The sequence below is a fragment of the Danio rerio genome, chromosome 22, assembly GCF_052040795.2.
Source record: "Danio rerio strain M-AB ecotype USA chromosome 22, GRCz13ab, whole genome shotgun sequence".
NCBI lineage: Eukaryota > Metazoa > Chordata > Actinopteri > Cypriniformes > Danionidae > Danio > Danio rerio.
Genome location: NC_141042.1, coordinates 41,639,446 through 41,662,406, shown reverse-complemented (window position 1 = coordinate 41,662,406; position 22,961 = coordinate 41,639,446). Strand labels below are relative to the sequence as shown.

General features: G+C 37.4%; 2 protein-coding genes and 1 long non-coding RNA gene across 9 annotated transcripts in view; all 3 read left to right on the top strand.

Annotated features, from left to right (window-relative positions):
• soul4 (heme-binding protein soul4) lies at positions 1–14,685 on the top strand. 7 transcript variants are annotated; one of them, XR_015521231.1, is made up of 7 exons: positions 1–59; positions 2,624–2,806; positions 4,040–4,131; positions 6,534–6,675; positions 8,657–8,840; positions 9,918–11,147; positions 14,350–14,685. XR_015521231.1 is itself a non-coding variant. In NM_001245995.1 (6 exon segments), coding segments are annotated over 5 exon segments (753 nt in total). In that variant the 5' UTR covers positions 24–59; positions 2,624–2,646; the 3' UTR covers positions 10,093–10,566.
• Positions 14,686–17,620: 2,935 nt separating this feature from the next.
• Positions 17,621–22,961, top strand: part of ptk7a (protein tyrosine kinase 7a) — a 39,433-nt gene continuing 34,092 nt past the window's right edge. The window contains 1 exon segment of the mRNA NM_001020665.1: positions 17,621–17,852. Coding sequence (NP_001018501.1) covers positions 17,771–17,852 — 82 coding nt within the window. The 5' untranslated portion in view covers positions 17,621–17,770.
• On the top strand, positions 19,603–21,880 carry LOC147831695 (uncharacterized). Its single transcript, XR_015522462.1, has 2 exons — positions 19,603–20,206; positions 20,314–21,880. It is a non-coding gene; the product is annotated as an uncharacterized LOC147831695 (long non-coding RNA).

Below are 22,961 nucleotides of genomic sequence, written 5' to 3'. Positions count from 1 at the left end.
GTGAGGCTGTAAAATCCCCAGCGCTTTAAGCTGTGTCGTGCGTTTGTTGTGTCTGTCGGGTAAGTAGGTCATGAATTATTATTATCATAATACATTGCGCTAAATATAAAGTTACCGCGTGAACGATAGACCTAACGTATATGAAGCCTTTGGCATGTTTGATTTGTGCACAGGGCGTCATATATGTTCAATAATGTGTACTATTTCCGTGTTCTGCTCGAGCTGGCAGCTAAATATCGATAATAAAGTCATTTAATTTTTAATTTTGCCGTTTAAAACGTGCAGTTTTAGGTGTCGGTGTGTGATTTGTGTGTTTGTGGTGCTGCACTTGCTTCAGTTTGACGTTTGACTCCTTTATTATTATTATTTTATCCATATTCATATCAGTTTTCATTGTATTTATTCAATAACATGCACTGTATATTTGTTTTGATGACATTTCCTGAAATATGCTAACACATCACGATGTTTTCAAGGGAAAAGGCCTATTGTTTACTTGTGTTTCGCGTATTGTTGTATGATTGTCGATCGGTTAAACTTTAAGATGGCTACGTCATCATGTTATTATTAAAATATGCTGGGTTAATATACTAATAGAACTGAACTGGTTACAAGATATGTATTATGTATTTCGATCAATATCTTATCTCCATGGTGATGAACTGAACTGGTAACGTTTATATGTGTATTAGTGGGTCAAACTTCCTTCTGGTGACAATATCAGGAAATATAACTATAGGCAAGTACTTCATGCTGTTGAGCACAAGATTGAGGTAAAATTTGTTTATATTCAGACATTTCTACATATTTGAACAGTGACGACTATATTTATATTGTTTACCATGCTACTTTGAATATTCGGTCTGAAATGGCATGTAATTATAACAACATTAGCATTTAATCGAATATGAACAGGGTTATACTACAGTCATTTACTGCTAATATGATTTATATGATTTGATTTCACAAATTCTGCTTTATGAAATTATATTTTTAAGTAGAAAGTAGAATGTGTGAACATAAAACCAATTTCACACCAATTCACACTCATATTTCATGCTCTTTGAGTACAATATTGAGGTAAAATCACATTTGTTCATTTTTTTATCAGTGACGACTAAATTTATATCGTTTACCATGCTATTTTGAATATTTAGTCTGAAGTTGCATGTAATTATGACTTCAAAACAACATTAGCTCAATTGAATTGACTGTGAACAGCATAATATTACAGTCATGTATTGCTTATATGATTTATCTGTTTTAAATTAGCAAATTCTGCTTTATGAAATTATATTATTAAGGAGAAAGTCCAATTGTGTGAATATAAAACTAATTTTACATTAATTCACACATATTTCATGCCATTGAGTACAAGATTGAGATGAAGTTGGTTCAGACATTTGTTAATTTTTGACCAATGACAACATTAGCACTATTTAATTGATTGGGCTACGTTGTATTACAGTAATTTACTGCTAATATGAATGACCTAAATTGTGAATTCGCAAAGACTACTTTCTGAAATTATATTATATTATTAAGGAGAAAGTTCGGATGTGTAAATTATAAAACCAATTTCACACCAATTCAGGCACATATTTCATGCCATTGAGTTCTAGATTGAGGTAAAGTTGATTTTATATTCAGACATTTGTTCATTGTTGACCCATGACAATTAAATTAATATTGTTTACCTCAATACTTTGAATATTCGGTCTGAAAACGCATGTGAGTATAACAATATTAGCATTTAATTGACTATGAACAGGATTATACTACAGTCATTTACTGCTAATGTAATTTAATTTCTTAATTCTGCTTTATGAAATTATATTATTAAGGAGACAGTCTGAATGTGGGAATATAAAACCAATTTACACCAATTCACACTCATATTTCATGCTCTTTGAGTACAACATTGAGTTAAAATCAGTTTTATGTTCGCACATTTGTTCATTTTTAAACAGTGACGACTATATTTATATTGTTTACTACGCTACTTTGAATACTCGGTCTGAAATCGCATATCATTAAGACTTTAACACAACATTAGCTCTTTTATTGACAGCAATGTTGTACATTTTGACAGTCATTTACTGCTAATATGAATTACCTACAAGTTTAATTCACAAAGACTACTTAATGAAATTCTATTATTAAGGAGAAAGTCCAAATATGTGGATGTAAAACCAATTTTACACCATTTCACACACATATTTCATGCTCTCTGAGTACAAGATTGAGGTAAAGTTGATTTTTATATTCAGTTTAATTGACTATGTTGTATATCTGAGGTGATCATTGACAGGCTTGTTGTTCAGCTGTGGGAAATAGAAATCGTTTCTAAACTATACATCTTAAACTCCTTTTAATAATCGAAAATATTGCTTCTATGGCGTGCCGTTGCTTTTATTTACAACACAATTTAAATCAGCCTTTGTTGGTGTCGTCAATCTGGCAACCTGCTCTTGCGTGTATTTTTTTTTAACCAGTGGGAACAGGCAGACAGAAAGTAACTCAAACATGTGTGGAGCAAGTAATGGATGAATACATTTTTAATTGAACCGAGGTGTTTCTTGTTTCGGTGATCGATCTCCGCCTATGTGTGTTGTGTCTAAAGAGCTTCTGGTTGACGTCAGGACGATGGCTCTGATCTCTTTCGAGGATCTGGAGGGATTGGATGACGAGCAGGTGGACGATGATGTCACTGACAGCTCTGAGCCAATGGATGATGAGGAGCAGGACCGAATGTACGCCCACTGGCAGGCGGTGGGACGAACGCATCACGTGGCGGTTCCTACAGGTACGAACACTGAGATCCAAGATTTAACTAGATATTCTTCAAGACACTAGTATACAGCCTAAAGTGACATTTAAAGGCTTCACTAGGGTAATTAGGGTAAAGTTAGGGTAATTAGGCAAGTCATTGTATAACAGTGGTTTGTTCTGGAGTCAATCCAAAACTAATATTGCTGAATATTAATAATATTGAGCTTAAAATGGGTTTAAAACGATTAAAAACTGCTTTTATTGTTGTCGAAATAACACAAATCAGACTTTCTCCAGAAGAACAAATATTAGAGGGAACACTGTGAACATTTCCTGAATCTGTTCAACATCATTTGGGAAATATTTAAAAAAACAAGATGAATAAATATCAGTTCAATTGTATATACAAACACGTTTTGTCAGTGATTTGTCCCAGAAGCACAGCTTTTCTAAACATACACATCTGAAATGGTTCAATTATAATAAAGAAGAGATCTCGCCGTTTCCATGGAAACTGAGCAGAGGAGCAGATGACACTGATCCCAGACCAGTTTACTCAGTGAAGTCAAACCACATATGGTTTTAAATATGTGGTGAATTTTAGGCTGCTTTCACACTTAGGCTTTTGTTTGGGAACCTGTCTCGTTTGCTCAGTTAGCGCGGTTCGTTTGGCATATGTGAATCCAGCAATCGGGCTCGGATCCACGCCAAAACAATCGCTGTGAGATCGCCTGAATGAGGTGGCCTCGGCTCGATTGAAACGAACTCTGGAGCGGATCAATTGAAGTGTGAAAGCAATACAGTTCGGGCCCGGCTATATCACAGTGTATTATGGATATGTAATAGGCATACAGCTATATGAAGAGAGAATTATAAGTAGGGTGGGAGGTCATTCCAGACATCACAAGTCTCCCACAAATGCACAGAGACTCCCGGATGCCCGCAAATGAGTGATAATCTCCCGGACATCGCGGAGAGCAGAACTCTGCAAAATAAATGGTGAAACTGACCAATGTGAGGAGAGTTTACTCACACGTGACTTGTTTTAGCTCTTTTGGTCTGTTTAGAAACTTTGCCGTGAGAAAGCGAACCGCGCAAAGAGCAACACTGTAACAATTTTAATCCCCGTTTCGGAACAACTGAATCGATTTAGCTAAGGGTGCTTTCACACCTGTGAATCGATTCCGTTGTTCCGAAACGGGGATTAAAATTGTTACATTGTAACAATTACAATTACAATGTTACGATTTTATTTTATTTCTGGTAGAGATGAGAGCACCAATAGAAGAGATGACGCGGAGGAACCAGAGCGCAGAGCGAGAGCAAGTGCCTTTTGTCACCATCTCCAGACATGAGAAGGTAAAATTGTCCACTTCTGTATATGATAGAAGATCAAATATATGATGGAGCCTGAGGGATGTGTTTTTTTTTTTTGGGAGGCGGGGGGCAAACCAATATCATATATTGATTTAATTTTCTTCAGCTTAGTCTGTTAGTTATCAGGGGTTGCCACGGTGGAATGAACCGCTAGCTACTCCAGCATATGTTTTACACAGCGGATGCCCATCCAGCTGCATATTTATGTCTCTGTGGATAGTAGTTTTGGAAAATATAAACAGACATTTCAGAATAATCTTAACATATACTCTCACTGTCAATTTATGTTTATGTTAAACTTGTAAATAACTCATGAAAGAATAAAGTTACGTTAAAATCAAGCACAACATTGTTTTTCGTGTGTAATTCCCAATAAATTTGACGTGTCACATGACCCTCTTCCTATTAAAAAAAACTAAAGTTGTATCCAAAATGGCCACCATGGTCACCACCTATCTTGAAAGTTATATACTAATGTGCCACAAAAACAGAACGTTAATATCACCAACCATTCCCATTTTGTTAAGGTGCATCCATATAAATGTCCCACGCTGTAGTTGCTAAAAATCTATTTTCAAGAGCTACAACCAGAGATGGGTAGAGTATCCAAAATCTATACTCAAGTAAAAGTATGAGAACTTGGTTAGTTTTACTTGAGTAAAAATGTCAGCATCTTAAAAGTTACTCGAGTAAAAGTAAAAAAGTCTGATGACAAAATTATTCCAGTAAATAGTTACTTGTTACTTTTCATTATATATATATATATATATATATATATATATATATATATATATATATATATATATATATATATATTAGGCACGATAAACGTTTTCAAGGTATATCGCAGTTTGGAAAAGTAATGGTTTTAAACCCGCCAAATTTTCTGCCACACCGTTTCTAAGGTTTGTGTAAGGTTTTTTTATTTACGTTTTATTTATTTATTTTTTTAGGACAGTAGTATCTCCAGCAGAAAAGATATGCAAAGATGCAGTTTTAGATAGTAAATAAATCTGTGTTTTTGAAACAAATGAAGACAGCAAAAGTCAATGACACTTACCACTACGTGTTATTTTTAGGTTGGAGCTGTCATTCATGTGTTGCGATGTCAGCTCGATGCGTGCATCGCATTATGAAACTATTCTTGTTGACATTTTGGAGTAAAAACATGGCAACATGGCAAAAATAAAATATAATATAAATATAATAAAATTATAATATAAATAAATAATATGAATTAAATTATAATATAAAAAAAAAAAAAAATATATATATATATATATATATATATATATATATATATATATATATATATATATATATATATATATATATATATATATATAATGTGTATATATATATATATATATATATATTTTTTTTTTTATATTATAATTATAAAAACATAGACTAAACAGGCAGGGTGACCTGGTCCGATCAACTCACTGCTTAGACAGAATTCTCGGAACCGCAGATGGTGACATGGCAAAAATATAATATATTATATAAATATAATATAAAATATAATAAAAATATAATATAAAATATAATATAAAAAATAAATAAATAAACTTGCATGTCTTCCTAAACTTCGGTCATTATTCTAACATAGGCGCGCGCACTCTAACTGAAAGCGGGAGACGTGTCTCTATAGCAACCTCACAACCTCTCCAGTGCGGCACCTTGCGAAATTTGCAAACAAGCCATATGGATCATATTTATTATCAATTGACAGTAACAGAGGAATGCCGCCAAATGTAGAGATTTCTCTCTAATAATTTACTGGAGTAAAAGTACACATATGTAATTGTACTCGAAAAGTACTCGTTACCCAATAATTTTACTCAAGTAAATGTAACGAAGTAAATGTTTCTATCCACCGCAGACTACAACAAACTGCTCAAAGGACCACAAGCATAGTGTTCCAGGGTTTTACTGATAGAAATTCTGTAGAAATTGAAATGATTTGAGGATGGGGTGGTGTTTTATTGGCTGCAGATTAGTATGAATAACTGAGGCGTTTGTGGTTTATATGAGGAAACAGCAGGCTGAGCTCAAGTGTTTCTCTGAGCTTGTGCTTTATGTGGTTTTGCTCTGATAATCAGCCTGCGGTTCAAACCGACAGCACTGTTTTGTTCTGCTTTTGGTCCATTTGCAGCTTAATATGTGTAAAGTTGTTATATCCAAATCTGTTTTCATTTGATCAGGAACCGTTATTTGGAGATGATTATTGTTTTGTCTCCCTCAGTGGATTTAATCAGTGTGTTGAATCAGTGTTAGACACTAAAGTGCACTCTTATTTTCAGTCCTCAGAGCTAATTGGCATATTTAGCTGTGGTTTATTAATGTTGGTTGTGTTGAAGTTTGTTATGTGTGTTTTTCAGCTCGGCGAGGTGTTGTATGAAGAACGTGTGTATCCTCCTGGGAAGTGGGCTTGTGTGAGTAAAGCTGACGCGCTGTATGAGCAGAGCATCTCCAACGGCTTCATGAAACTCATGCGCTTCATCTGCAAGGAGAATTCAACAGGTCAACACACACACACACATACATGCATACAGGGGTTGGACAATGAAACTGAAACACTGGTCAGTTTAGTGTTGGAAGTTTGATGGCTAAATTTGAGCAGCTGGTGGCCGATCTTCATTGATCTTTATTCCAGCAGGAAGAGCAGAGTGTGAAGGTTTCATTAGCTGGGTAACAGCACAGTTGAGCTTATAATACTGCAATGCACACAACATTATAGGTGACATATCAGGAGACAAAAGAGGACAGATTGTTGGTGTGCATCTTGCTGGTGCATCTGTGACCAAGACAGCTAGTTTTTGTGATGATCAAGAGCCGAAGTATCCAGAGTGATGTCAGCAAACCACCAAGAAGAAGAACCACATCCAAAAGGAGGAACTGTGCACATCAACTGATGTCTATATGATATAGACCAGGGGTTCTCAACCTTTTTCACTTCAGGGCCCACCACATCCTCTGAACATTTTTGAAATCCACATCTAAGAAAATGTGGATTTTAAATCTTTATTCAAAACATTTATTTTGCTTATACTGTTAATGTCTTGTTTTACAGCATTTGAAAAAAAAAAAAAGAAACGCAGTGGGTAGCACTTTATTTATTTATATTTATTTATTCATATATATATATATATATATATATATATATATATATATATATTTTTTTTTATATATATATATAAATTTATTTATTTATTCATATATATTTATTCATATATATTTTTATATATAAAAAATATGTATATATATATATATATATATATATATATATATATATATATATATATATATATATATATATATATATATTTATAAATATTTTTATATATAAATTTTATATATATATATATATATATATGTTTATATAAATTTATATATATATATATATATATATATATATATGTTTATATAAATTTATATATATATATATATGTTTATATAAATTTATATATATATGTTTATATAAATTTATATATATATGTATATATTTTTATTTATATATGTATATATTTTTATTTATATATGTATATATTTTTATTTATATATATATATATATATATATATATATATATATATATATATATATATATATATATATATATATATATTTATTTATTTATTCATATATATTTATTTATATATAATAGAGAGAGAGATTGAATTTTAAGAGAGAAAATTAAAAATAGAATATATAATAATTATATTTATTTTTTAAAACACACACCGATTCAAAGCTCCTAAACTCTTCAGGTAATTTTTACAACTGCAGAGTTTTTGGCTTTTTCTTCAATAAATACAGATGTCACGAATGGGGGAGAATCACACAAAATGCAAAAATCCAAGTGCAGCAATTTATTAACAAAAAGACAAAGGTATCCAAATAGACAGAGATTTCTAAGAGACAAAGGTTTCCAAATTTTGCACAGAACTATAAGCAAGATACAAAAAACTAGATGACCAGACGAAGGAAAAATTTAAAAAAACGGGTAAATACAAGGACAGGGTAGGAGTGCTAACAAGAGCTAACAAAAACGAACAAAAACAGGAATCCAAGAATAATCGTAATACAAAAAACTAGATAACCAGACAAACATACCAGACGTGAGGAACTAACTAAATCCTAAGGCAACTAAAAGAGAACAAGAGGGTTTATAAAGACAGGACTAAATTAACAAACACGAAACAGCTGTAACATAATCAGTAATGCAATGGATTATGGGAAATGAAGTGAAACTACAAAACTAGTGCCCTCAAGTGTCCAAACTAGGGCACTGCAACAGGTGTGACAACAGATGCCTGGAATTGGACTGAGTACTATTCCTCTATTGATCGTATCCATTACAACAATGACAGAGACACACGGATGAAGCAGAGGTCCAGGTCAAAAACGCCAACTCAGGCTATTTGCTGTATTTGTGGTGGAGTTCATTAGTCCTGCTTTGTTTATCTGTGTGTGTGTGTGTGTGTGTTCTCTCTGTGTGTGCAGGCCGGTACCTTGGCATGTCTGTGCCTGTAGTGAACGAGATCACGATGGCGGATGATGGCACAAACTTCATGAAGGACGTGCTGACGGCGTATTACCTGCCCGCGGAGTACCAAGACGTCCCGCCACAGCCCACAGACCCCGACATACACATCATCCAGAGGGACAGCATCAGGGTCATCACCAGGTACACACACACACACACACACACACACACACACACACACACACATAAAGGTGAACAGTACAGTGAGGAAATAAGTGTCGAACGCGTCCTGCTTTTTTCCTGATAATAATACTTCTGAAGGAGCTGTTGAGTCATTTTCCTTTGGCTTAGTCCCTTTTTTCATCAATGAGGTCACCACAGCGCAATGAACCGCCAACTATTCCAGCATATGTTTTACACAGTGGATGCCCTTCTGTACTGGGAAACACCCAAACAATACAAACATAAAACAAATCAGAGAGATGAGTTGTGTGTATTAACAGTTAAATGACACAAGGAGAAAGTGCTGAACTGCTGAAGTGTGTTTAATACCTTATATTGAAGTCTTTTTTTGGCGCTGGGAGCTTAAAGACGCTGGAGACACCAGACAATCAAGTCACATGCATTGCTCAGGTGTGAGTTTCTCACAGACTTCAACAGAGAGTCCAATCTTGATGCTTCTGTGGGTCTCGTCTATCAAATCTGAGCTTTATCTTGTATTCTCTATTGTATTGGGGTCAGGTGATTGGCTAGGCCATTCTACAGCTTGATTTTCTTTCTCTGAAAGCATCTGAGAGTCTCCTCGGCTGTGTTTTGGCTCATTGTCTTGCTGAAATGTTCATCTTCATCCTCCTGCTGATGTAGATGTTGGACTGAAGCAGCTGATGTTCATTTACACTGAGGAAGGGCAGAGCGATGCTGAAGAACTACTGAGAGATTTCAGCTGCTGTCTGGGCTTTCCATGTCTTTCTACACCTCCCTTTCTTCATGTGTTCAACACTTTATCCTTGTGTCATTTCATTTAATTACAGAACTTCATTGGTAAACTAATTAGTTTTCTGTGCATATATGGATTTATTTGGTTGTTATCAACATCTGAGTGAACATTTTAAATCAACAGCACCTTCAGGAATATGTTTCTTCCATTATAATCAAATTTTTGACAGCATGTAATCATGCATTCCTGATTGTTGCTGGCTTTCCCGCAATTTGACAACATTTTTTGACAGTGTATATGACATTATGAAGTAATACAGCTCTTTCTGCTGTTGATCGTAGGGTGTTTTTCGGGACCACGACGGAGGAGACCATCTCACGTCAGATCAGCAACCTGTGGGAGCTCCTGGGCAACTCTGAGGATCTCCTGCGGGATCGCTACATGATCGCCGTTTACGAAAACCCCGGCGTCCCACAGCGCAGAAACGAAATCTGGTTCATCCGCCGCGGCCCGTAAACACAACGCAGAGTTTCACAGTCTAAACCGCTCTATCCTTTAGTGTTGTCGTGAGTGTGATGCTGAAAAACGTGCCGGTGAGTAAAGAGACCACAGTTATTTACACCGTAGATATGATTATAAATGCACTGCAAATGGGATGGAGGATTCCTGCTGGCATTATTTTAACCGTATAAACAAACGTTTGAGAATATTCATCAAACTTTCTTGTGTTTTTTTTATTGTTTTCATCTAAATGGTAATGTTTTACAATACTTGAAATTGTATTTTTATTTCTGCTCCTTAAAGGTTTTTCATAGCCCTGTAACCTGGCATTTTCTGCAATTATTTGGATGTTATTATAATAATATTAATGACTGAACTGTGAAGTTAAACTCACTCAATAATGGCATTTTTATTGAATATATTCTGTATATTGATGGAAAAAAGTTCAGAGGAAAACCTTGCAAAAACAATATATATATTTTCACTCTTTTTGTGTGTGTCAGTGGTCATTTAAAGAGACGGTTCACCCTTAACGACAATTCACTCATGATTTACTGTCCTTCAAACGATTATATGAGCTTCTTTCATCAGTCGAACACAAAAGAAGGTATTTTGAAGAATGTTGGAAATCTGTAACCATTGACTTGGTCGGATAAAAATACTATGGAAGTCAATGGTTACCGGCTTCCAGCATTCATCATTATTCTTAGTCCCTTATTTATCGGTTGTCACCACAGTGGAATGGACCGTCAACTATTCGGGCATATGTTTGTCCTTCCAGCTGCAACCCAGTGCTGGGAAACACCTATACACCTTCATTTACACACACTTACACACTACGGTCAGTTTAGTTGATCAGTTCCCCTATAGCGCATGTGTTTGGACTGTGCGGGAAACCGGAGCACCCGGAGGAAACCCATGCGAACATGGGGAGAACATGCAAACTCCACACAGAAACACCAACTAGCCCAGTCAGGACTCGAACTAACGACCTTCTTGGAGTGAGGTGATCATGCTAATCGCTGAGCCACTGTGCCGCTCTAAAAGTGAATTCATTTTCCTTCGGCTTAGTCCCTTGTTTTTCAGGGGTCACCACCGCGGAATGAACCGCCAACTATATTAGTACATGGTTTACGCTAGAATGCCCTATTAGCTGCAACCCTGTACTGGGAAACCCATACACACTCATTCACACACACACACACACACACTACGGTCAGTTTAGTTGATCAGTTCCCCTATAGCGCGTGTGTTTGGACTGTGGGGGAAACCGGAGCACTCGAAGGAAACCCACACCAACATAGGGAGAACATGCAAACTCCACACAGAAACACCAACTAGCCCAGCCGGGACTCAAACCAACAGCCTTCTTGCTGTGAGGCCACCGTGCTGCCCGGCTTCCAACATTCTTCAAAATATCTTCCTTTGTGCTCAACAGAAGAAATGGATTAAATGCGGTATTCAGTTCTGGGTGAACTGACCCTTTAAACTGTGTGTTGGGAGTTTTGTATTTTGTATTTTTATGTGATCAAACCATGTTTTTCTGACAATCGTCGATCAGAGCTTTTGTGTCTCTGAAACTCATATTATCTTTGTGGGCAGATCATGTTGCTTGCTAGAGGAACGTGTTTACGGGCATGATGGGGGTTCACAATTATCGGATATAGAAACACCGCGGTTTCTGCTCCTAATCAATGGGACCAGATGAGGATGAGTTCTAGAAGTGTGTGTGTGTGTGTGTGTGTGTGGCAAAAATATTGAAGGATACACTGCAAATGCCTTGTTTCAAGTTCAGATATCGAAAACTTCTTAAATCAAGAAGCATTTTGTAGAAAGAAATAAAATTAAATAATACATACAGCTGAAGGCAGAATTATTCGCCCCCCTGTTTATTTTCCCCAATGTCTGTGTATTGGAGAGCACATTTCTGCACATAACTGTGTTAATAACTCATCTCTAATAACTGATTTATTTCCTCTTTGTCATGATGACAGTAAATAATATTAGACTAGATATTCTTCAAGACACTTCTATACAGCTTAAAGTGACATGTAAAGGCTTCACTAGGGTAATTAGGGTAACTAGGCAGGTTAGGGTAATTAGGCAAGTTATTGTATAACGATGGTTTGTTCTGTAGACTATCCAAAACAAATATAGCTTAAAGGGGCGAATAATATTGAGCTTAAAATGCTGTTTAAACTATTAAAAACTGCTTTTATTCTGGCCCAAATAAAACAAATCAGACTTTCTCCAGAAGAACAAATATTATCAGACACACTGTGAACATTTCCTCAATCTGTTCAACATCATTTGGGTAATATTTAAAAAAGAAAACAAATCAAAAGGGGGTGAATGATTCTGAATTCAGCTGAATATATGAGCAGTCTGAGATGAGTAGCCATGCTATATGGCTGTGGGAGGCATGCATTGGCTCGAGTACCTTTGTGTCCCGATATACAGCCTTAGGCCCCGTATACACTAGTGTTTTAGTTTTAAAACTGCATTTTAGATCAAAAACAATCCGCGTCCACACTAGCGTATCACCTAGCGTTTCTGAACATATCTCCGTCCACACTACGCCACCAAAAACGTATATCATGTGACCATCCGTGCACTCTGGGCATGAGTGTTCTAGTATAAACAGGAAGCATGCGTCTCGCTCGGCATTTGGTTATTGTTAGTCAACAAACGCCGGTTGAATGATGAACGTGATAGCAAAGAAAGCAAGAGAGGTGTTTTTGTGGACAGATGATGAGGTCGAGTCGTTCCTAAACGTAACAAATGAATAACTGCGCAATGGCGCCTAAAACAGACAATAGTGCAAACAACGCTCCCATTTCTGTGCCCGTGTTGTTGTTTACAGTGAAGGCTGGTCTGCTGTCTTCCAGTAGCGTTAAAGCCGTGTGTTATAGTCATGTGATAGGGGCTTGACGAATAAGGGAAGGATACGCAAAGACACAAAAGCCCCAATCAGGTAGCGAATCTCAGCAGCCCCGCCTCCGTTTTCAGATGTCTCCGTTTTCCCTCTTCCACACTGAGACGCAGCAGCAGCGCTACACAATGAAAACAGCCTCTCCAGTGTTTCCGAAACGCTTCGTTTTCAGCACTCGAAAACTCCAGCGTAGTGTGGACGGATGGTGTAACCGTAGCAAAACTTATGCGCTTTCAAACTAAAACACATTAGTGTAAACGGGGCCTTCGTGTCGATATAAGCAGGTCGCACATTGGATGTAGCGCTCGGCACCGCAACACAGCACGCACATGACATTTGAAATTATCGCACTCCATACGGGCACATTCACAGGTGGTTTATAATTAAACTAATCAGATTTACTGATAAAGTCGTTCCAGAAATTTTCCGCATATTTACCGGTATCACTGTGCGAAACGGGCTAGTATTGTCGCCAGAGCGGCCTCAGCGAACTTTTGACGCTCTCGTCGCCTTCACAACAAACATATACACAACTGTTGACAATACAAGATACAACAAACAAACAATACTCACTCATGCAAAACAATACTAGATAAATACAATCAATCATAACATTCATTCTCCTTCAGCTTAGTCCCTTATTCATCAGAAGTCGCCACAGAGGAATGAACCGCCAACTATTCCAGCACATGTTTTACACAGTGGATGCCCTCCCAGCCAAAACCAAGAACTGGGAAACCAGCACACACACACACACACACACACACACACACACTACGGCCAATATAGTTGATCAGTCCCCCTATAGCGCATGTGTTTGTACTGTGGGGGAAACCGGAGCACCCAGACGAAACCCACACCAACACGGCGAGAACATGCAAACTCCACACTGAAACCCCAACTGTTCCAGCCGAGGCTCGAGCTCAGCTAACCACTGAGCCACTGTTTTTAGCCGTCTCAATCCCAGATATGCCTTGAACTTCATTAAGGGGATCTGGATCTGTTGGCTCATGTCAGATTGTTGAAAATGTCAGCAAAATACTGAGCAAAAATTGACTTTATTAATGAAAGCAGCACAGTTTTTGTTAGTTGTCTGTAAAATGCTTCTTGATTTAAGAGTTTTTCAATATTTAGACTCGAAACTGGACCAAAACTGTGTGTTTTATCAGTCTAAAGCACAGGTGTCAAACTCAGTTCCTGGAGGGCCGCAGCTCTGCACAGTTTAGTTCCAACCCTAATTAAACACACCTGATCAAACTAATTGAGTCCTTCAGGCTTGTTTGAAACCTACAGGTAAGTGTGTTGGAGCAGGGTTGGAACTAAACTGTGCAGGGCTTCAGCCCTCCAGGAATTGAGTTTGACACCCCTGCTCTAAAGCATCCAGCATCAGTGCATTTTGATTTTGTGTTTGATGTCCACACATCGGGCGACTCTTTTACAGCACAGTTTGAGTATTGTTGAACATGATTCCTTGCTTTTGTGACATGTTAATGGCTTAGGTTGTACTTGCTTGTCACAGTATTTTAAAAACCTGCACTCCCCTTCAGCCTCTGTAATAATACTAATAATAAAGTTTATTTATAGAGCATCTGGCGTATGAACAGTAGCTTGACGTGCTTTTCAGACAGTTTAATAAATGTATGCAAATAAACAAAAATGTGTTTAAAAAAGAAAAACGTGTGTTTGAGTGTTGATAATGGGATGTTTTACTACACACACACACACACACACACACACACACACACACACACACACACACACATCCACTTTTCTCCACAGATTCACTCTGTAAATGGGGGTCGCTGTTGATTATGCAATGCATTTTAAATTGTCACAAATATTTTGACTTTAAACGGGATCTATTATTTAGATATCACTTTTAAGGGGTGTAAACCCAGTTGTGTGTCAGCAGTGTGTGAATATAAGCAGCCTCTAATGGTAAAAGTGTTTTAATTGTGTTTGTTTATAATCAGACTTGATGAAGGAAGCACTTTGATTGACATTCTCCCTTTGTATGATGTCATCAGAGGGGGAAAGCCCCGCCCACTAGTGACCATCTCTCCCTCATTAGCCTAAACAGCAGCCCTAAGTGAGAAGCAGCCGTCAGCTATTAGAGTGTTTGAGCTGCTGATGATAATGTCAACATATACTAAGAGGATTATAGATGTGAGATGTTTCACACAGATGACTTCAGTCTTGTGTTTGAATCTGCCACTATGCTGACACAGGTATTTATAGCTCCGCCTTCTGAAAAAGAGCACTCTCATTTGCATTTAAAGCGACAGTCACTGAAATTAAAGCCTAAAAGGGTCAGCTTCAGAGAGTTATAAACATTATCTGTGTGCTATTTAGAGCTAAACCTTCACACACACACACACACACACACACACACACACACACACACTCTAGAGTCATCAGAGACGCATTTTACATCTTGTAAAGGGGCATCTTAGGTCATCTTTAAAAGTCAGACAAACACTTGTAGTTGCACAAACCCATCTTGAATTGGCAATGGCATTTCAGCCACCGAATAATAAAACATATGGTGACTTTTGTCCTCAGAACTCCAAATTGTGAGATGTGAACTTGAAATAAAGCCTCTAAACAGAAATAAAGTCTGAAATCTTAAAGAAAATATTGTGATTTCGAGTTTAAAAGTCGTAATTATGACTGTATCTCGCTATTCTGGGATATAAAGTCGCAGTTGTGTCATACAAATGTAAATTTCTAGTAAATCTTCTGTAAATTTCTAGTTCTAGTCACTGAAAATGTAAGAATTGTAATTGGGAGCACTGAAAATTGGCACCAGCGGAAATGGGAGTACTAGAAATCGGAGCATTGAAAATGTAACTACTGGTAATGGGACCACTTGAAATGGGAGAACTGGAAATAGGACAATTGGCACCACTGGAATGAGAGCATTGAAAATGGGAGCACTGGAAATGGGGCGACTGGCACCACCGGAAATGGGAGTACTAGAAATGGGAGCACTGGAAATGGAAGTATTGGAAATGGGACAACTAGAAAAGGGAGCACTGAAAATAGGAGAACTGGAAAAGGACGAGTGGCACCACTGGAAATGGGAGCACTAGAAATTCGAGCATTGGAAATGGAATGACTGAAAAATGGAGCACTGGAAATGGCAATGCTGGCACCACTGGAAATGGGAGAACTGGAAATGGAAGCACTGGGTCCACTGGAATTGGGAGCACTGGCAATAGGACCTCTACAAATGAGAGCATTAAAAATGGGACCACTAGAAATGGGAGCACTGGAAATGGGACAACTGGCACCACTGGAAATGAGACCACTGAGAACCCTGGTAATGGGAATGACAGGAAATGGGAAAACTGGGTCCACTGGAAATGGGAGCATTGAAAATGGGAGCACTGGAAATGGGACAACTAGTACCACCAGACAAGGGAGTATTGGAAATGGCAGCATTAGAAATGGGACGACTGGAAATAAAAGCATTGAAAAAGAGAGGGCGAAGCAGTGGCGCAGTAGGTCACAGCAAGAAGGTCGCTGGTTCGAACCTCAGCTCAGTTGGCGTTTCTGTGTGGAGTTTGCATGTTCTCCCTGCGTTCCCGTGGGTTTCCTCCGGGTGCTCCAGTTTCCCCCCACAGTCCAAACACGTGGTACAGGTGAATTGGGTAGGCTAAATTGTTCATAGTGTGTGTGTGGATGTTTCCCAGAGATGGGTTGCGGCTGGAAGGCCATCTGCTGCGTAAAAACTTGCTGGATAAGTTGGCGGTTCATTCCGCTGTGGCGACCCCGGCTTAATAAAGGGACTAAGCCGACAAGAAAATGAATGAATGAATGATTGAATGAATGAATGAAAAAGAGAGAGCTGGAAATGGGGCGACTGGCACCACTGTAAATAGGAGCACTGCGAATGGGACCACTGGAAATGGCACCCCAGGCCCCATTGGAATTTGGAAAACTGGAAATGGGAGCACTCTAAATGGGACGACTGGGACCAATCTAAATGGGAGCACTTTTATTAAACATTTATAAACATGTTTATACATTTATAAACACATTTATTTTTTTATCTAAAAACTTGTCACTATACACTGCCATTATATGAATCACCAAACACCAGTTCAGCTGAACATCGTCTTCTGTAAATGTTCGAGTGAAGAATGAAAGGTCACCTGTATCCAGGATTACCTGTGGGGGAGTAAATTAACAGGAAATTGAAATGAGCGGGTGAACTATCCCTTTAAGAAAACCTACAGCTCCAGCCAACAGAGGGCAGTCGAGATGAAGAATGCATGATATAATTCGGGACTACTTGCTAATATTTTATATCGTCTACTGTGTGTGCTACTATAAATAACACCGAATTAAGCTCAACTCAGTGCCATCTTTGAGTGAAACTAATGTGAATGCGCCGGTGGCGTCGCTAGTTTTACCTTCCTCCATCCCAGTAAAAGCCCACCCACCACCCATCCACTCCCACTGGAGCAGAAACACGACTCCTGCCCGCACTCAAACCCCCAGCGCTGGCTCTAACACACGGCTGGAGGGGCTCTTTGTCTCCATTTCGAGGAGTTTTTTTCCTGGTGGATTCAGCATGGAGAGCAGCTTGACACATCCAGAAAAACCGACGAGCACGCGCTCCTGAAACTCTCGCGGGGACGAGCAGCTACCAACTGGATTTTAGCATTCAAACAACAGCCCAACACTTGCAGTATTTGTACATACAAGAACTTTTAAGCCTTTAATTTATTTTAATCGCGTTCATCGACTTTAAACATGGGCTTATGGACGAGAAGACGCGGACGCAAACTTGCAAGCGCGGAGAATGTTTTGCTAGCGCTCACTTTGATCGGCGAAGGTAAGAGTAAATATTTCACATTCACGCTTTTGTCATCTTTGTGGGCTGTATTTTCACATCTTTTTCGCACTATGTTAATAGTTTGGACGTATATGTTTATTTAACTACCAACCAAACTTGTTTGGTAGCGTTTAGACCGGATTTAATCCTGGTTTATGAGAGTTTGAGTCGTGTTTGCTAATACAAATGTTACTTTTAGCCAGTGTATGGGTAAGTTTCTTCAAAATGATAGTTAATAGTAATGAATTACTATTTAATTAAATTAGTTTTTTTACTTCGTCTGAAAAGTAACTTAGTTACTCAGGAGGTTGGGTAATTAAATTACTTGGTAACGTTAGTAAAAATCCACAGCTTCTACAGCTAAAACACACTGTTTGATTCAGATTTAAAGAAATATGTACAAAAAAAACACTACATTTATCAAAACACAAATGAATGAGACTGTATTTCATACACACAAAAAATCAATGTTTTTTAATCATTTTACTCAACTTTAAAGTCCAAATGTTTGTATATAAAACAAGCTTTACCTCAATGTGCAATTGTCAGATTAATAAATCACTTTTTTCAGTCGAAACATTGTCAAAACCGTTTAAATGTATTCAAAACATGTCCGCTTTTATATTCTTTCTTTAATCTTCACAATTATTTTCCTAAGCATAATCAATTATCTTGATAAATGCTATTGATCTTCTTAGATTTGAAAAACTTGAATTATTCAGCAGGTTAAAAGTACTATCTGAAGTATTATCTGAATTAATTTATATATAACTGTTGAGTTTATGTGCAGTGTTTGAGTCCAGTACATTATAAGCGACTTTTTAAGTAACTTTTTCTATGGGAAAGTAATCTAATTACAGTAACTAGTTACTTTGTTCTTCTTTACACCCAATGCTGCTTACAATTAAACAAATGGCTACATGTTTTGTGTGAGCGAGTGTATGAATGAATGAGTCGATCCACCCTCCTTTTCCAGAAATTCAAGTACAGTCATGGCTGAGGAGGCCTGTAATAATAATAGTCTGTGAAAGGAGGGCAAGAATGTAGAAATGGGTCCGTCTTCTCTTTTTATCTCTCCACTAGATATGATGCATGCTCTGCATACTTGCAGCCCACTAAGTGAACTTCTTGATTTAGGTACAACATGAGCTGAATATTAATGGCAGCAGCTTGGACTCCTTGAATTTTAAGTAGACTTTGCTTCGTTCAAGTCAAAGTTTATTTCTACGCACAGCATGAAATTCCAGATAATACAGACACTACAGTGTGTAAGCCTGGTTAAAATGTGTCACATTTTACTTAAGAATACTATAGTAAGGTTATAAGGCTTGGAAATATGACAGAAATATCATTATATATATATATATATTGATATATGAAGCACATTTAAAAGACTATTTTTTATAGTATATGTTAAAAAGCTACTTGTTCATATGTAATAGTATTTCTTATTTTGCTTAGAACTTTAGGGTAATGTTTAATAAAAAAAAGTAAATATTAAAAAAAGCTTTTTAGAAACTAATAACTGCAGGGACAACATAAAAGAAAACACTGTTTACAACTAAATGCAAACCTTCTATGTTACAGCTTTCTCACTATATACATGTTTCTGTGTGTATCCCTGTCATAGTGTGGAACAGATACATTATTACATTATTAAATATACATTATTAAAAATACTACTGTAAACAATGTGTTTTGTGAACCCACAAAATAAACAATGGAACATAAATGTATTGACTCATTGTTTTAGATAGAAAGGTGGGTAGATGGATAGATAGATGGATAGATAGATAGATAGATAGATAGATAGATAGACAGACAGACGGGTGGATGGACGGACAGATGGACGGATGGATGGGATAGACAGACAGACAGACAGACAGACAGAAAGATAGATAGATAGATAGATAGATAGATAGATAGATAGATAGATAGATAGATAGATAGATAGATAGATAGATGCATAGATTGGATGGATGGATGGATGGATATACGGACTAGACATATAGATAGATGGGTTGGTAGGTAGACGGATGTATTGATGGATGGATAGATGGGTGAATGGATAAGTGGATGGATGGACTAGATAAATAGGTGTATGGATGGATGGACTATAGATTGATATAATGCCAAGATAGATGGAAGGATGGACTAGATGGATGGATGGATGGATGGATACATACATGGTTTGGAAGAAGTGAGGGATGAGGCAATGTTGCCAGAATATAGAGTCCCTTTAAGAAAGCTTACTGTTAACCAGCTTATGGTTGTACTGTAGTTGGTTATTGTGTGTGTGTGTGTGTGTGTGTGTGTGTGTGTGTGTGTGTGTGTGTGTGTGTGTGTGTGTGTGTGTGTGTGTGTGTGTGTGTGTGTGTGTGTGTGCTTGTCTAGAGTCTGTGTGGAGTTTATCTTCAGCAGTTTCGGGAGGTGTATAAGGCTCCAGTATGAACAGCAGTAGATGGTGTTCAGCAGCTGAAAGAGTTTTCTGTTCGCCTCTCAGCATTGGTCATTAACCAGAGGGACCGCTCACAGTTTCTGATCAAGATATTTGCATGATAGGGATGTGCGATATTGGAAAAATCAAACATTGCTATTTTTTATTCATTCTGTGATATATATTGGAATATGTAGGTTCCACCACATCCCAAAGCTGCTCTATTGGATTGAGCTCTGGTGACTGTGGAGGCCATTTGAGTACAGTAAACTCATCGTCATGTTCACCAGTCTGAGATGATTGAGCTTTATGACATGCTGCGTTATCCTGCTGGACGTAGCCATCAGAAGAAGGAGACACTGTGCTCATAAAGGGATGGACTTTAGAAAAGCTGTGAGACCCTGTTTTTTATTTGTTTGAGTTCTGTTTTGATTAAAAAAAAATCTTGTTTTTTGTTTTGTGATGCATTTATGTTTCTGACCCCATTGGCAGATTATTTTGCTTAATTCTTGCTTAGTTCATTTCTGAAAAACAACGCAGTATTTTTTGCTCGTCTAGAAAATGCTTCTTGATTTAAGAGTTTTTAGATTTTTGGACTAGAAATGAGACAAAGGCAACGCATTTTCAGCAGTGTGTTGCTGGGAAAATTGTGTTTGTTAGTTAAATGCACCTTTAAAAATGCTTAAATTTGGTGTAAGACCCTTTTTTAATTCGTTTGAGTCTTATAAACATTTTAATTTAGTTGAAAGTTACGATTTTCGATGGACTGGAAAACTTTTGTCTCGTTTCTAGTCCAATGTCTAAAACCCCCTAAATCAAGAAGCATTTTTAGATGAGCAAAAACAATGTGTAGTTTTCAGAAATGAGTCTAAATAAAGTGAGTTTTACGATTGAAACAAGCTAAATAATCTGCCAACGGGGTAACAAAAATAATCTTGTTTTTCATTTTGACATAAGTTTTTGTTTCTGACCCCGTTCTCAGATTATTTGGCTTAATTTTGACTCATTATATCTGAAAACATGACGATTTTTTACTCGTCTAGAAATGCTTCTTGATTTAACCTCTAAAACTTCAGGTTCATGACGTCATCGACTTTCGCTTTAAGATTCAAAGGGCTGCATTGCACCAGACCCCCTTAATTGGTTTGAAAGTGTAGAATCTATATTTTATGCACATATCTGCATCACTTCAGTTTTATTCTACTGAAAAGTTATTAAATACAGTTTTTGGATCCCCCAGCTGGGTATTGAACATTGGTTCATTTTCATATTTCTCATATGACACATGTACAAGTTATAGCTCAAATGAAAGCTCTTGCCGGTGCTCATACGGTTCTAGCGTTCTGTTTACTGAATTATATTCACATATCAAACAGTTGCTGAATGAATCTCGGTGTTTCCATGGCGCAGAAGTGAAAACAATACATTTATGATCAATAAGCAGCCCCAGATAGCACAGACAGCTCATCTCTTACCTTATGCTGTGCGCTTCAGGGCCATTCTCCTCTGTGTTTGAGCTGATGTGCATAAGTAATCCTTTTATATGTCTGACGTGCTCCAAACACACTGAATTATGTTTGATCAAACAAAAGAATAGTGAAATATGAACACAATGATCATCCCTGTGGCTTGTACAGCACCTCTCATCAGCTGGAACACAAAAACTTCTGCACAGATTATGGTGGAGACATTTCTCTTTTGTCCTATGATTACAGACATGTGCAGGAACCACCAACATTAATTACAGCACGCTAGACCACACACAACCTGAAAGATACACTGTCAAATTTGAGTTTATAAAAAAAAAATACAAAAAGCGCCTCTTTTTTTAGGTGTTTATTATAACACAGACAACATGTACAGATATTTTAAACACTTTCAATAGTGTTTTATGAAAATGTAAAGATTTTTCTTTAAAATGAGACCAATTTTTTGCATTTCCACCTCTGCATGTGGATTTGGGAAGCTTTTAAATTTGAGTAGGCAAAATCCAGGTGGAAATCCCAAATTAGCACTGGGTTTTAGGAGGTTAAGAGTTTTAGATGTTTGAACTGAAAGTGTGTAGCTGGTAAAGTTGGAAAATTTGGAAAATTCACCTGGAAAGTGCTTGAATTAATTAAAAATCAAGTGAGTTTTTCTTTTAAACAAGCTAAATAATCTGCCAATGGGCTGAGAAAAATAATCTTGTACTTCGTTTTGACATGAGATTGTCTTGTCTCCCATTGATTCGCTTGTTTTAATGAAAGTCTCACTTCATTTTAAACTCCGTATCTCTGAAAACAACACAATGTTTTGCTCATCTGGACTGTTATCAGATATCTGTGCTGTAAATGAGACAGACTCATTTATTTTCAGTGCAGTGATCAGTGAGTTTGACTGAGATTGCGGTGGTCTTTGTTGGAGGAGGGTCTGTCCTCGGGCTGTTGGAGAAACGGCAGCATTTACATGAAGAGCCGGAAGATGAAAGGCAGGATTGTAGGATCTTTCACAGGTAGTTGCTGTGTCTGCTTGATGTCGGGGACGCAGGAGGTCCATCTCCTGTCTTTCTCATGCAAATCACAGACAGTCTGGAGGAGCAGACCCCCGCGGAGCTGCTGGAGGTGCGAGATCAGAGAAATCTGCGTATTCAGGGGAAAACACACACTCACACACACTGGAAAAAAAAGACTGAT

Coding starts and splice junctions, on each gene's coding strand:
- soul4 (XM_087302908.1), top strand. CDS start 682: ATGTGTATTAGTGGGTCAAACTTCCTTCTGGTGACAATATCAGGAAAT. Junction 740..2,623: donor ATCAGGAAATATAACTATAG/GCAAGTACTTCA, acceptor TTGTGTCTAAAG/AGCTTCTGGTTGACGTCAGG. Junction 4,132..6,533: donor CCATCTCCAGACATGAGAAG/GTAAAATTGTCC, acceptor TGTGTTTTTCAG/CTCGGCGAGGTGTTGTATGA.